Below are 17,046 nucleotides of genomic sequence, written 5' to 3'. Positions count from 1 at the left end.
ATGAGCACCGCCGTGACCTGCATCATCAAGTTGATCATATACAACATGAAAAATTTCATCTGATCTTGCTACCTCTGGTTCATTTGATCCGCCCCAAGTCCACGCCTTCTCTTCCTCGAAAATTACATCTCGAGTTACTTGGACTTTGCTTGTTGCTGGGTTGTACACCCGGTACGCCTTCGAGCCCGTCTCATAGCCAATCATGATCATCGGTGTACTCCGGTCGGCAAGTTTGCCTACATGACCAACCACTGTCTTCACATGTGCGACACACCCAAAGGTGTGAAGATGATCCACTGTAGGTTTGCGCCCACACCATGCCTCGTACGGAGTCATGCCAACGACACTCTTCGTCGGCGCGCGGTTCAGCAAGTACACAATCGTCGTCACCGCTTCTCCCCAAAACTTTGTCGGTAGACCCTTGCTCTTCATCATGCTTCGAGCCATTGCTACAACGGTTTGGTTCCTTCGCTCCGCTACACCGTTCTGCTGCGGAGAATATGGCGCAGTCAGATAACGCTTGATCCCGTGCAATTCACAGAAGTCGGTGAATTCTTTTGACGTGAACTCAACCCCCCCCCCCCCCCCCCCCCCCCCACCCCCCCCCCCCCCCCCCCCCCTGTCCGTACGAAACGCTTTCAGCTTGGCTTCTGCTTCGACCTCTGCTGCGGTCTTTATTAACTTGAAGGCTTGCAACGCCTGGTCCTTGATCTTCAAAAGCACAATCCACATGTACCTGCTGTAATCATCAACAACGAGCAAGAAATACTTATTTCCACTTGGGGTTGCTGGTGTAATTGGGCCACACAAGTCACCATGCATCAACTCGAGCACCTTGCTTGCCCTGTACACTGCTTCACGTGGGAACGATGCCCTTCGTTGCTTAGCAACTAGGCAGCCGTCACACAACTGCTCAACATGATCGATGCTAGGAATTCCATGAACCATATTTTTCTGTCCGAGTTGCCGCAACGATTGGAAATTCATATGTCCATATCGTGCATGCCACTTCCATGCCGTGTCCTCAAAACTTGCTAGTAAACAAATCGGATCAGATCTATCGAGGTTCAGAATATAGAGACGATTCGTTGATCTTTTCACTTTCATCAAAAGCATTCTTTGCCGATCATAGCCCCATAAGAAGCCGTCCTCCAAGACAATCTTGCAACCACGTTCCTCTAGTTGTCCGAGACTTATAATGTTGCTCTTCAACTTTGGGATATAATATACCTCGGTCAGCGCCTTATGCTCGCCATTGCGAGCCTCGAACAGGACAGTACCTCGTCCCTCAATTCTGACAGTTGAACCATCTCCACACCGCACCGTTCCGCCCATGGCCAAATTCAACTCGGAGAACTGCGATTTATCGCTTGTCATATGATTACTTGCGCCTGTATCGAGATACCACACGTTGCTAGCTGTCTTGGCCCGTTCCTTGTCGTGGAGATACACCTTCTCCTTGAATAATGTCACCGATTCCATGACTCCTGTTTGAGGACTTGCTGGTTCCTCCTCCATGAGCTCACAAGCTTCTATCATCAGCAGATGCACACCTTCATCACCGCCCTTGGTAGCAATGAGGGTCTTTCCTTCATCGGTTTCGACACTCAGATTTAAAGTGCCCGAGTAAATTGCAATTGTGGCAGCGAATATTGCGCTTGTCAAACCTTTTCTTCGGCTTCTCGCGCTGATCATCACCCCTGGCATAATTCTTTTTACTGGGTTGTAATTCTCCTTCTTGCCGCCACTACCAGACGCGCCGTCGTTCCTTTTTTCTTTCGCGATCATCGCCTGTAGCTGACTGCGCGTGAGCATGAGATACTCGTCTTGCTTCCCATCGCTTGATGTTAGCTTCATCCGCTCATCATGAGCCTTGTAACGACCGACCAGGTCATCCACCGTCAACGTCTTCAAGTCGACGCACTGCTCGACTGCCGATACTATTGGCAAATATTGCGATGGCGCTGCACGGAGGAAACGTCGCACGACTGAGATCTCTTCCAGATTTTCACCGAGCGTACATATGCTGTTGACCAGGGTTACCACCCTTGCTGCAAACTGCTCCACAGTCTCATCATCTTCCATCTTCAGCGACTCATATGTTCTCATCATAGACTGCAGCGTGGCTTCTCGCACTCTGGCGTGACCAAGCTGCAAAGTTTTCAATGTATCCCACACGTCCTTGGCTGTTTCCATGGACATGAGATGTTGCATGATATCCATCGGCATAACCGAGTAGATTGCGCTCGCTGCCTGACGATCTCGCCAGCGCTGCGCTCCATCCTTCTTGAACTCGTCACCGCCGGGGTCGACGATGTGCCAAAGCATGTGTGACTCCATGGCGCACTGCATAGTTGCTGCCCAAACACCAAAGTTCTCGCGGTTGAACCGCGGGAATTGCGTCTGTGGTGCCGCCGCCGCCGCCGGAGCTGACGCCGCAGCGCCCGACGCCTCCGTCCCCTTCTCCTTGTCGTCTTCGCCCATGCCTTCCCGTTACTAGGTTAGCACGCAGCCAGGCTCTGGATACCAATTGATGGATCGCAGGGCAAAAATCGGATCTGCAGAACTCAATCTCGAGCTAAGCAAACCCTAAACTTACGAACAAGAAAGAAGATAATTTGGTGCAGCAATACGAGCTGCTTTTCGTGGTCCTTTTCATTGCATTATATAGGGATACAAATCACGTCCAACACGGCACAGGCCCAACACGACGTGACCCGGTACAACACCGGTTTACAAACCTTTCCTAATACAACCTAACCTCGTACGTATACTGAACCGACTCAAACAATTCCTAACACAGCACGTCACCTAACCTGAAGCTTAATTGCTAACAAGATTTTCTTAGGCTTGCCAACTTATGGCTCTCATTTTGAAAAACTAACCTTAGACAAGTTTGACAATATTATATGGCAAAATGTGACATTCCTAGGCCCAGAACCGAACAGCCCCTGAATCATCCTGTGAGGGAGGCGGGATGGGATTGTTCGGATCTGTTACTAAGGGACGATCAGTCGGAAGTTATCACTGTCCTTTTTCTATTCCGGTGAACCAACAGAGCCCTAGGCGTTTACTAACTCAGTCATGTTAAAAGGACAATATTACTATGAAAGAGGTAAGTTGTAATCTCAACATTCATTTACAAAAATGTAATATTTTAATTTTTCATTTGACCAATCAACACAGTTATGTGTTTTTGAACATACAAGAGCTACATTAATATTTCAGCGTCATAGCTGATTAGTTCATTATGGTCGCCAACAGGCCGGTATACGCCTCGAGTTGCCCTATCAGGTATGGCCGAAGTGTTGTTGGTGGGGGCATCTCTTACTGCCGTACAGCTCCTCCGGTATTTATGTCATCCCGACTCTTCTCATGACCATCACCCAAGCAAACGGCCGATATCTCTATGCTTAAAAGAAGCCAAGCTATCTAGCCAAGATCTTCCACTTGCACACAACATTCTCCCTTGCACCACTCAGCCAGCAGCGACCAAACACAAGCTCGTGCGAGTCATGGGAGATGCGCTGTGCGATCAGCTCCTCGTCGACGTCGACGGCGAGTTCCAGCTCCCCACCGACGCTGAAGACCTATTCAGCATCCTCGAGACTTGGGAGGACTGCGTCAACGGCGCCGCTGCAGCGTTGAGCCCCACGGCCGGCGCCAGCAGCCGTGGTGGGCTGCTGGGCGGTTCTGCGCCGGGGAACAAAAGCAGCAAGCGGCGAGCGCGGCAGGACGAATGTGACGGCATAGCGCAGGCGCAGAAGAGGCAGAAGTGCTCGCCGGAGGAGGGAGGCGGCGCGGCGCCGAAGACGGCCCACATCACGGTGGAGCGCAACCGCCGGAAGCAGATGAACGAGCACCTGACCGTTCTGCGGTCGCTCATGCCATGCTTCTATGTCAAGCGTGTAAGATCCTCTTACTTTCTATGTGCTCGCTGCGTGCATCATGCACAGCTTTCCATACGTAAACTGGAACTAGCCGATGTTTACTTGTTTAGATGTTGGTTCTTTTTGTGTTAACTAACGAACTAGAGGATGATTCGTTAGTCCAGGTTCTGTACTACCGATACTCTGCTAGATTATCACTTATTGACAGTGACATCAACCTCCATGGATCTTCCTCGTTGGGAATTGGGATCCAGTCCTACGTAAAGTAGGTACTACTGGTGTACCACATGTCTACAGCGACACCACTGCCTGCCTGCCAAGTGCATCAGTGCATGCATGCTGACTACTGAATGCAACTGTGCAAGGCCATGGCCCAGCCTAGCTTTTCTTTTTAGAGAGAGAGAGAGAAGAATGGCCCGGCCACTAGCTAACCGATGAGTAGCATATCTACTTTCTTTCTTGGAAACCCTGAGCTTAAATTGCTGCGGGAGGATGCTTTATTCATCAGTCGTTAGACCTATGCATGTGGATGGCACTGACATATGCTAGGCCTTTTTTGGATCAGGGTGACCAAGCATCCATCATCGGAGGAGTGGTGGACTACATCAAGGAGCTGCAGCAAGTGAAGCAGTCGCTGGAGGCCAAGAAGCAGCGCAAGGCCTACACCGAGCACGTCCTCAGCCCGCGGCCGCCGCCGTCGTCCTACAGCCCACGCCTCCCGCTCAGCCCGCTCCATAAATCCACGCCGCCGCTCAGCCCACTGCTCAGGTCCACTCCGCCGCTCAGCCCGCGTCTCGCCGTCCCGATCAGCCCTGCCAGGACGCCGCCGACGCCAGGCAGTCCCTACAAGCTCCGGCCCCTGCCGCCGCCGATCTCCGGCTCCACCTACGTGTCCCCGGCGATGACGCCTACAGGCTACGATGCGGCCTCCTCCTACCTCCCCTCGCTCGACGCCATCGCCGCCGAGCTGTCGGTGTACGCCAACAGGCAGGCGCTACAGCTGCCCCCGACCGACCCACTCCCCGACGTGAGGGTGGAGTTCGCCGGCGCGAACCTGGTGCTGAAGACGGTGTCGCACCGCGCGCCGGGGCAGGCGGTGAAGATCATCGCCGCGCTCGAGTCACGGGCGCCGGCGCTGGAGATCCTCCACGCCAAGATAAGCACCATCGACGACACCGACGTCAACGCCTTCACCGTCAAGGTGTGTACGTACCATACCTAGTATCGCTAGCTAAGCTGTAGCTAAGCGCGCGCTAGCAGTTGTCCTTACTTCCCCTCGCTCTCTAGCATGAACGTAGTAAAGGCATGCATGCATGGGACCAAACACTGCATGGACGTATACTAATTAAAGCCGAAGAGGACCTGCATTTCGTTTCATGTGAGGTTCCCGTGTTAAGTGCATGTGCATATACTGGCCAATCACGCTGAAGCTGCACTGGGCATCAACGTGTGTTGGATGGCAGCTTGGACCCGGACCAAGCTTCAAAATAGGGATCACGACCTACGTAACAGTCCTGTGAATAGTCTGGTACTACGTTGGTACGTATGCACTGCCGAGTTGCATGTAGCTAGTTAACTCAAAGGACTAAACTGATGAAAAATGTTCCATAAAAAAAACTGATGAAAAATGTGAGCAGCATGTTTCAAGACAAAAGGGTCAAATATTTGGACAACTGTCTAGAATCTGTGAAACACACACTTGCTAGGAACTCGGACCCTTGTTTTTAGTTACGTACTTAATTTACAATATTGGAAGCTATATATACACCCTCGATTCCGCAACAGCTAGCTGTTTCATCATGCGTTTAAAATGCATTGCTCGTGCGGATTACACTTTTGTTTAGCAAACTTGTAACAATTCCTAATATTGTACATGTATACCCTCTCACAGATTGGAATCGAGTGCTCACTCAGCGCGGAGGAGCTGGTACAAGAGATTCAGCAAACGTTCTCGTAAAGGTCCCGCTTCGAGTTGAACTCTTTCTTGTGTTCCTAAGAGGGCTGAAACTCGTCGAATTGAACAGTGAAGATGCATGTATTGTTACGCATGCATAGGTTTGTGCATGTGTGTTTGTCTAGTAAGATCGAAACTGAGGATGAGCTGAGGAGCCGGGCACTTGAATGGTCGTAGTACAGGTGGTGCTCTAGCTATAGCTAACTAGCTAGATCGATCGTTTTTTGTGCTACCTGCGTACGTATGTAACTGCAGTCGTTGAATGGTACGTGCATTCATTTTCACAACTCATCAACTCGTACCGGCCCGGTGGATTCGTTTGGAATGCTTGCTATGCTAGCTTGAATTTTGCCTTGTATGAACGAGTAGGTCCGACACCTCATTCAGCTTGCAGGTAACATCTAATTGAAGTGAATTTTGGTGCATGAAACTCAATTGTTTGCCTCTTCTTTTGCCATATGGTGAACTAGTCATGGTTGCTGCAGAGACTGGGTGCTCTTTCTTAGAAAATGAAATCTCCATTTCCTAGCTTATGCATCCGTACAGACTGACTAATTTCCTGCCAAACATGACAAAAATCATGGAGTTAGGGTGTATTCGGACCGTTGTTGTAAATCATAATGGATGGGTTGTAGAATAGATCGACCCTTGTTTGAATGGACTTTGAATGCATCCTACTGAAAGCATAACTAGACACATGCATGTATCTATCTGTTTATATACTGAAAGCATAACAAGACACATGCATGTATACATCCATGACAATTTTATGACAGAATCAAGATAGTCATAACTGTGCTGTTGTAGAAGTGTTCCATGACATTACGAAAATTATCATCACGGAAGTGTCCACTTTCATGACGATAAATGCCGTGTCATGGAAGTGCTTTCGTCAAGGGTGACTGACACGTGGCATCCACCGTAACGGGTCACCGTTAAGCTATCAAGTTCGGTTTTGGATCCGATAACCCGCTAACAGCCCAGACTAATGAGGATTTTCCACGTGTAAAATTCTCATTGACCGGAGGAAACATGTGTTGGCTCACCGTTGGGACATATGTCATCCATTCATTGGACAGGAGGCGCCTATGATACGTAGACACGTGACACGGCCCAACAGAGGCCCATATAGGTTAAAAAGGTCGGCCCAGTCAAAGGCTCGTAGTACTTACTCAGGTACTATTGGGCCAGCCCAATAACGGCCTGTTTAATAAAGGTCCATTTACGGCCCGAAGCCAGATCTGCCCGTTAATTGTTCGCCGAATATTTGGGCCCAATTACAGCCTAGTGACTTTCGGCCTGTTAGAGGCCCGATGTAGACATGGGCCCATTTCAGCCCGGTGTGTCTTTTGCCTGGGAATGACCCGTGCTGCCCATGGGCCATATATGGTCCGACGCGACATCCGGCCCACTAACGGCCCGTGATAAAAGTGGCAACAGTTCAACCCAACGTGACTTTGGGCCTGTTAAAGGCTCGTCGTATAATTCGGCCCGTTGATGTCTGTACTAAGCTTTCGGCCTATGAAAGGCCCATGATATCAGTGGGCCAACTAAGGCCCGAGATATGTTTCGGCCTAGTAATGGCCCGTCATATAACTGGGCCGAAAAATGCCCGGTCTACATTTCAGCTTGCTGAAGGCCCGTCGACGACTAGTGAAAATTGAGGCCCAACATGCATTTCGGCCTACTAAAGGCCCATGCTTTCTTCTGGGCCGTAACAGGCCAGTAGAATATTCAGCCTGTTAATGGCCCAATGCTACATGGGCCAAACTAACCGCTGGGTCCACAAAAGGCCCAACTAAAAGTTGGGCCGAATATAGGTCGGAGTAAGTTGTGGGCCTGGTGCAAAGTGTGAAGGCCGCAATGGCCATTCGGGCCCAAGAAAGATGCAGGCCAACCCAATTGTGGCCCGCTAAAAACCAGGCCCGTTAGAAGCGAATGTTTCGGCCCGGTCGACTACATCAATTTTTTTTCAGATAGCGAATGATGGCAGTAACTAGTAGGAATTAAGAACAAACCTACTCTATACAATAAAGAAATTATGACATAGTAACTTAGAATAAACCTACGCTATACAATAAATGATTTATGGTATATTACATCCATTGGGCATCGAGGTTCGCCACCAGTGATCATAAAGCGCAATGAAGAAGCAGATTACAAAAACTGGGCACCATTGCTGCGTAACAAAATAATACTAAACCGAGACCACTTCTAAGACAGTTCAAGAAAGGTTAGGCTTGCGCGGGAACTGCTGCGCAAGATACTGAGCAAGGCTGTGAGACCGGCCTAGAATGTCGGTCATAGCTTCCAGGTGTAGCTGTTTAGCAATGAGGTTCTCATTGGTGTTCTCTGCTATCTTTCTTAGAGATAGGACTTCAAGTCGAAGTTGAGTTGCAGAATGCCTTTCTGCTAGAACTTGGGACTGAAGAAGTCGAACTGATTCAGACAGCGAATTCTGTGAGCTTGTCTGACTGCTAGTCTCAAGTAACTTGAACACTGCATCAAGACAAGACTTTGGGGTTGTTTCGCTATCTTCAAGATGTTCTGCCTTCTTTGCTGCAATATATGTTGGGTTTGTCTCACAGCCTTCAGCAGACTTGTTCATGCCATTAGGCATATCACCCTGAAACAAGTAGAGAGATGACAGGTTTTGCACGTGTATAAACAAAGATGATAATTGTGTTGTCAATTCCATCTAATTTGAAATTAAAAAATAAAGAGTAAATTCAGAATATCAATAGCATAATTTGGCATTGTTCATAATGCGGGGAGCTTCCCCACACTGTAGGATTACCATGACTCTAAACATAACAAGCATGGATGAAGGGCAAAGACAATCATTGTATCTATTTTGGTTAATGTGCATGGCATGTTGTTCATATCATCAGCCACATCAGTAAGATAAAACAGGAGATGACAAGGTGCAAATGTGGGCTGCTTCACCACACACTGGATTATAGATCCACGAAAACAAGCATACATATAGGGAGTATTGAGTAATGTGCATGGTATGGATAAGGAATTTGGTTTTACAAGTGAAACCTGGAACTTAGGAACTTACGGTTCTTACGAACATGCATTTTGATAGAAACAACAAACTAAACAGCAGTAAACGATAGGGAGTATGAGCAAATTAAACAGCAGTTGAGGATAAAGGCTTTAGAAGGACTGACTTACATTAACAGTTAACACCGGCTTTATAATGCCCTTCTCCATGTCAAGGGAAGGATAACTCAAGAATTTCAGCACATAATCTTCTTCATAAGCATTGCCTGTACTCTACATTTTGTAGAGAGTAATTATAGATATGATAATACTGGAAGGGATAGAGGATAATGAAGATAAGATGCAGATTGATGCTACATAATCAACTACCAATCCCTGGAAGTACAAGCGTTACAGGACAAAATGTACTGACAAGAGCAATGGGCTACACTTCTGCACTGGCATTGTCTGTGTATTCTAACTTTTTGGTAAGATTAAATATAGATCTGATATTTTTTAGTAAATGGTGGGCGAGGGAGATAAGATGCAGAATGCTACACAATGAACCAATCCCTCTTCCCATAATACAAGAGTGTTTTGAACACTGGTGTACTGTACAAAACGTTCTTATATTATGGGACGGAGGGAGTGATATGTCCATTTTGCATCATGCTTTTATATCGATATTTATTGCATTATGGGCTGTTATTTCACATTATGTGACAATACTTATGGCTATTCTCTCTTATTTTACAAGGTTTACATAAGGAGGGAGAATGCCGGCAGCTGGAATTCTGGGTTGGAAAAGGAGCAAATATTAGAGACCTATTCTGCACAACTCCAAAAGTCCTAAAACTCCATGGAATACCTTATAATAAATAATGAAAAATTCTCGCCAAAGATGAAGACCAGGGGGCCCACACCCTTTCCACGAGGGTGGGGGGCGCCCCCCTACCTCGTGGGCCCCCTAGTGGCTCTCCAATGACCATCTTCTGCTATATGAAGTCTTTCATCGAGAAAAAAAATCAGAAGCAACCTTTTGGGACGAAACTCCATCGCCACGAGGCGGAACCTTGGCAGAACCAATCTAGGGCTCCGACAGAGCTGTTCTGCCGGGGAAACTTCCCTCCCGGAGGGGGAAATCATCGCCATCGTCATCACCAACGCTCCTCTCATCGGGAGAGGGCAATCTCCATCAACATCTTCATCAGCACCATCTCATCTCAAAACCCTAGTTCATCTCTTGTATCCAATTCTTGTCTCCAAGTCCGGGATTGGTGCTAGTAGATTGCTAGTAGTGTTAATTACTCCTTGTAGTTGATGCTAGTTGGTTTAATTGGTGGAATATCATATGTTCAGATCCTTTATGCACATTATTACCCCTATGATTATGAATATGAATATGCTTTGTGAGTAGTTACGTTTGTTCCTGGGGACAAGGGAGAAGTCTTGCTATTAGTAGTCATGTGAATTTGGAATTCGTTCGATATTTTCATGAGATGTATGTTGTCTAGCCTCTAGTGGTGTTATGTGAACGTCGACTACATAACACTTCACCATTATTTGGGCCTAGAGGAAGGCATTGGGAAGTAATAAGTAGATGATGGGTTGCTAGAGTGACAGAAGCTTAAACCCTAGTTTATGCGTTGCTTCGTAAGGGGCTGATTTGGATCTATATGTTTCATGCTATGGTTAGGTTTACCTTAATACTTTTGTTATAGTTGCAGATGCTTGCAATAGAGGTTAAGTGGGATGCTTGTTCAAGTAAGAACAGCACCCAAGCACCGGTCCACCCACATGTCAAATTATCAAAGTACTGAACGCGAATCATATGAACATGATGAAAACTAGCTTGACGATATTCCCATGTGTCCTCGGGAGCGCTTTTCCTTATATAAGAGTTTGTCCAGGCTTGTCCTTTGCTACAAAAAGGATTGGGCCACCTTGCTGCACTTTATTTACTTTTGTTACTTGTTGCTCGTTACAAATTATCTCATCACAAAACTATCTGTTACCACTTATTTCAGTACTTGCAGAGAATACCTTGCAGAAAACCGCTTATCATTTCCTTCTGCTCCATGTTGGGTTCGACACTCTTACTTATCAAAAGGACTACGCTAGATCCCCTATACTTGTGGGTCATCAAGACTCTTTTCTGGCGCCGTTGCTGGGGAGTGAAGCGCCTTTGGTAGGTGGAATTTGCACTACTAGGGAAAAGCCTATACACAGAATCTTACCAGCAACGCGCTATAAAATCAGGCGCTGCTGCTAAGTAGCAGTAGCGCGGGCTATGGAAACTCGCTGCTGAAATAAGTTTATCAGTAGCGCGCGCACTCCAAGCGGCGCTACTGCTAAAATTCCCACGACGCCGCCGCGAGGCCAGTTATAGCAGCAGCGCATTAAAATAGACAGCGCTACTGCTACGTAACGTAGCAGCAGCGCATTCAGTCAATAATCGCTACTGCTAAATTAACTACAGATCTCACTAGCGTGCCTCATCCACAGATCACACTCACACACACTCGATCACAGTCTCCTCCTCACCCCCTGCGCCGCCGGTCCTCCCCCTTCGCCCCTCGCCCGATCTGCGCCGCTGTAGCCTCATCCTCCTCGCTGGACTCGGTACCGGCCTCCTCCTCCGTCCTCCCTCCACTCGCCGCTGGCCGCCCCCTCCTCGCTCCGCCTTCCTCCTCGATCCGTCCTCCCTCCACTCGCCGCCGGCCGGCCCCTCCTCGCTCCGCCTTCCTCCTCCGTCCTACTATCTTCTCCCTCCTCGAGTCGCCCCTCCTTGTCCCTCCTCCCTGATACATTTTGATTTAGTAGGCTTTCATATGTAACATTTTGATTTAGTTGATTTAGTATGCTAGTTGATTTAGTATGCTAGTTGATTTAGTCGATTTAGTTGATATGATTCAGTTGATTTAGTAGGATAGTTGATTTAGTTGATTTAGAACATTTTGATTTAGTTTATTTAGTAGGCTAGTTGATTTAGTTGATTTAGTAGGCTAGTTGATTTAGAACATTTTGATTTAGTTGATTTAGTAAAATGGCGCCACCACCAGCACCACTATGTCGACTGTGCAAGTCAAGCTGCGCCAGCAGCCTTGCAACTGGCAAGCTGTTCGGCATCTACTTCCATCCGAGTTTTCGTCATGCGGCAGTAAGAAATTAGATGAAATGTAACAACTATTTTATTTTTAGTGTTGGCATTATTGCATTGTGTCATTTTGCTTTTCTTACACAGATCGTCCCATGCAATGTGAGGTTGAAATTCAACAAGCTGACAGGAGACACTGTGACATTTGAGGCTCCTGGGGGGTCGTACACTATGGAGGTCGAGAAAGGACGCAATATGTCGCAGATTGGAGGAGATGGATGGGCCCGTTTCCTCGCTCGCATGCGTCTTACTGGTGGTGAGTTGATCAGATTCTCCTTCAGAGTAGAAAGACCCAAGCTGGTTGTCATTTATATCAACCTGGTGGAAGATGACGAAGATGATGAAGATAATGAGGACCCACTCAATGAAGATGATGAGAACCCACTTCATAAAGCCATCATAGCTCAAAGAATGAGGCTGAGCGAGGAGGAGGTGTGCAACCTATGGGACATAATTCCGCCACGTGATGACTTTGTCGGGGTGCCATTCGTGACCCGCCTGACAAGTACCATGGTCGATCGGCATGAAATGGTATGTTATACGTACTGCATGTAGTAATTTGATGATATATATATATATATGCTTTATTGTTATACTTACAAATGCAAATTATCCGATTATATGCTTAGTGAATCCGATGACATGCTTAGTGTAGAGTCCAATGATATGCTTTGTGGAATCTAGTCGATGATATACTTTAGTGTAGAGTCTGATCACATGCTTAGGCTATTTATTAATTGATATGTTTTTCTTATTCAGAGATTGCCAAAGAACTTATCTGTGAGTTGTGGTATCGAGCCTGATGAAGAAGGCTCAGTTGGACTACGCCTTACCGCAAGGGGCTCCGTCACCACATGTACTTACCGCATGGGCACAGATGGTCGCACACACTTGAACTCGGTTGGGTGGAAGAGATTCCTCGTTGGCAAGAATCTTCGTGCTGGACAGGCCATCCTAATTACTATCAGGAACACCCACCACCCAGGCTTGAGGATGATGATCGTCGTCGATATCATCTAGAACTACATATGTGTATGTGGCTATATCATCTAGAACTACATATGATGATCGTCGTCGATATCATGTAGAACTACATATGATGATCGTCGTCGATATCATCTAGAACTAAATATGATGATTGTCGTCGATGTCACCTTGTACTGCTTGAGGATGCATGTTGAGTATATATGAAATTGTTATCTAGTACTCCCTCGGTTCCAAATTACTCGTCGTGGTTTGAGTTCAAATTTGAACTAAAACCACGACGAGTAATTTCTAACCGAGGGAGTACTACCTAGTACCTATAATGCTTTATGAAATTGATATCTAGTAGTACCTAGTATCTGGAAATTGCAGTTTATCGAAGCCGGAATGGAGAAATGGTGAAAGATATAACAGTAGCGCTGGACCGGGAAATCGCTACAGCTAAGTAATAGCAGCGCGTTCCTGAAAAGCGCTGCTGCTATAGTCAATAGTGGTAGCGCGGGTACAGGCAGCGCTACTACTAAGAGTTAGCTGTAGCGCCTTATTGGTAGCGCGGGTACCCGCGCTGTTGCTGGCCTTTTCCCTAGTAGTGTTGGTAAGGAAAAAATTTATATAGTGTGCTGAAATTTACTGTCACTTGTTACTATGGAAAGTAATCCTCTGAGGGGCTTGTTCGGGGTATCTTCACCCCGACCAGTAGAGCAAAGAATTGCTCCTCAACCTACTGAACCTATTGAAATGAAATTCCTTATGAGTATCCTTCGGGTATGATAGAAAAATTGCTAGCTAATCCTTTTACAGGAGATGGAACAAAGCATCCTGATGAACACCTAATATATGTGGATGAAGTTTGTGGATTATTTAAGCTTGCAGGTATACCCGATGATGTTGCTAAGAAGAAGGTCTTCCCTTTATCTTTGAAGGGAGACGCATTGACATGGTATAGGCTATGTGATGATACGAGATCATGGAACTATAGAAGATTGAAATTGGAATTTCATCAAAAGTATTACCCTATGCATCTTGTTCATCGTGACCGCAATTATATATATAATTTTTGGCCTCTCTAAGGAGAAAGCATCGCTCAAGCTTGGGGGAGGCTTAAATCAATGTTATATTCATGCCCCAATCATGAGCTCCCAAGAGAAACAATTCTTCAAAAATTTATGCTCGGCTTTCTGAAAATAATCGCACCATGCTCGATACTTCTTGTGTTGGCTCTTTTATGATGAAGACTATTGGATTTAGATGGGATTTATTCGATAGAATTAAACACAACTCTGAAGATTGGGATCTCGACAAAGGTAAGGAGTCAGGTATGACACCTAAGTTTGATTGTGTTAAATCTTTTATGGATACCGATATTTTCCGTAAGTTTAGCACTAAATATGGACTTGATTCTAAGATAGTAGCTTCTTTCTGTGAATCTTTTGCTACTTATGTTGATCTCCCTAAGGAGAAGTGGTTTAAATATCATCCTCCCATAGAAGTAAAAGTAGCTGCACCAATTAAACTTGAAGAAAATACTGTCACTTATAATGATCCTATTGTCCCTACTTGTTATGTTGAGAAACCACATTTCCCTGTTAGGATAAAGGATCATGCTAAAGCTTCAACTGTGGTTCGTAAAAGCAATATTAAAACATATACACCTCCTGAGCAAGTTAAAGTAGAACCTAATATTGCTATTGTTAAAGATCTCTTGGCTGATAATATTGATGGGCATGTTATTCAGTTCTGCGGTGAAACTGCTAGAATTGCTAAACCTTGTGCTAAAGATAAAAATAAACCTGTGGTAGGCATGCCTGTTATTTCTGTTAAAATAGGAGATCATTGTTATCATGGCTTATGTGATATGGGTGCTAGTGCTAGTGCAATACCTATTGACTTATACAAAGAAATTATGCATGACATTGCACCTGTTGAGTTAGAAGAAATTGATGTTACTATTAAACTTGATAATAGAGATACTATTTCACCAATGGGAATTGTTAGAGATGTTGAAGTCTTGTGTGTGAAAACTAAATATCCTGCTGATTTTCTTGTTCTTGGTTCCCCACAAGATAGCTTTTGTCCCATTATATTTGGTAGACCCTTCTTAAATACTGTTAATGCTACCATAGATTGCACAAGGGATGTTGTCACTGTCGGCTTAGATGATATGACTCATGAGTTTAATTTATCTAAATTTAGTAAACAACACCGTGAAGAAGAATTGTCTAGTAAGGATGAAATTATTGGTCTTGCTTCTATTTTCGTACCTCCTAGCGATCCTTTAGAACAATATTTGCTAGACCATGAGAATGATATGTTTATGAATGAAAGAAGGGAAATAGATGAAGTATTCTTTAAACAGGAACCTATTCTGAAACACAATTTGCCTGTTGAAATCCTAGGGGATCCCCCTTGACCTAAGGGTGATCCCGTGTTTGAGCTTAAACCGTTGCCTGATAATCTTAAATATGCTTATCTTGATGAAAAGAAGATATATCCTGTTATTATTAGTGCTAACCTTTCAGAGCATGAAGAAGAAAGATTATTGAAAACTCTGAAGAAGCACCGTGCTGCTATTGGATATACTCTTGATGATCTTAAGGGCATTAGTCCCACTCTATGTCAACATAAAATAAATTTGGAAGCAGATGCCAAACTAGTTCGTGATCCTCAACGACGTCTGAATCCTAAAATGAAAGAAGTGGTAAGAAAAGAAATACTAAAACTTCTGGAGGCAGGTATAATTTATCCCGTTGCTGATAGTCAGTGGGTAAGTCATGTTCATTGTGTTCCTAAGAAGGGAGGTATTATTGTTGCTCCTAATGATAAATATGAATTGATTCCACAAAGAATTATCACAGGTTATAGGATGGTGATTGATTTCCGCAAATTAAATAAGGCTACTAAGAAAGATCATTACCCCTTACCTTTTATCGATCAAATGCTAGAAAGATTATGCAAACACACACATTACTGCTTTCTAGATGGTTATTCTGGTTTCTCTCAAATACCTGTGTCGGCTAAAGATCAATCAAAGACTACTTTTACATGCCCTTTTGGTACTTTTGCTTATAGACGTATGCCTTTTGGTTTATGTAATGCACCTGCTACCTTTCAAAGATGCATGATGGCTATATTCTTTGACTTTTGTGAAAAGATTTGTGAGGTTTTCATGGACGAATTTTCCGTCTATGGATCTTCTTTTGATGATTGCTTGAGCAATCTTGATCGAGTTTTGCAGAGATGTGAAGAAACTAATCTTGTATTGAATTGGGAAAAGTGCCACTTTATGGTTAATGAAGGTATTGTCTTGGGGCATAAAGTTTCTGAAAGAGGTATTGAAGTTGATAAAGCCAAGGTTGATGCTATTGAAAAGATGCCATGTCCCAAGGACATCAAAGGTATAAGAAGTTTCCTTGGTCATGCCGGATTTTATAGGAGGTTCATTAAGGACTTCTCAAAAATTCCTCAGCCTCTGACTAATTTATTACAAAAAGATATACCATTTGTCTTTGATGATGATTGTGTAGAAGCATTTGAAATACTTAAGAAAGCATTAGTCTCTGCACCTATTGTTCAGCCACCTAATTGGAATTTACCCTTTGAAATTATGTGTGATGCTAGCGATTATGTTGTAGGTGCTATTCTAGGGCAAAGAGTTGATAAGAAATTAAATGTTATCCATTATGCTAGTAAGACTCTAGACATTGCTCAAAGAAATTATGCTACTACTGAAAAAGAACTTTTAGCAGTTGTATTTGCTTGTGATAATTAAGTTCAGACCTTTTATTGTTGATTCTAAAGTAACTATCCATACTGATCATGCTGCTATTAAATATCTTATGGAGAAGAAATATGCTAAACCTAGACTTATTAGATGGGTTCTCTTGCTACAAGAATTTGATTTGCATATTGTTGATAGAAAAGGAGCTGAGAACCCCATTGCAGACAACTTATCTAGGTTAGAGAATGTTCTTGATGACCCACTACCTATTGATGATAGCTTTCCTGATGAACAATTAAATGTCATAAGTACTTCTCGTAGTACCCCTTGGTATGCTGATTATGCTAATTACATC

The 17,046-nt window shown here is 44.9% G+C and overlaps 1 protein-coding gene across 1 annotated transcript; it reads left to right on the top strand.

Moving 5' to 3' along the window:
- Positions 1-3,402: 3,402 nt before the first annotated feature.
- On the top strand, positions 3,403-6,131 carry LOC125521611 (transcription factor SPEECHLESS-like). Its single transcript, XM_048686670.1, has 3 exons — positions 3,403-3,908; positions 4,456-5,091; positions 5,782-6,131. The coding sequence occupies exons 1-3, from the start codon at positions 3,516-3,518 to the stop codon at positions 5,845-5,847; spliced, it is 1,095 nt and encodes a 364-aa protein (XP_048542627.1). The 5' UTR covers positions 3,403-3,515; the 3' UTR covers positions 5,848-6,131.
- Positions 6,132-17,046: the final 10,915 nt, after the last annotated feature.

Source organism: Triticum urartu, chromosome 7, assembly GCF_003073215.2.
Source record: "Triticum urartu cultivar G1812 chromosome 7, Tu2.1, whole genome shotgun sequence".
Lineage (NCBI taxonomy): Eukaryota > Viridiplantae > Streptophyta > Magnoliopsida > Poales > Poaceae > Triticum > Triticum urartu.
Note: the sequence above shows the minus strand (reverse complement) of the source record. Positions and strands in the feature narration are given on the sequence as shown.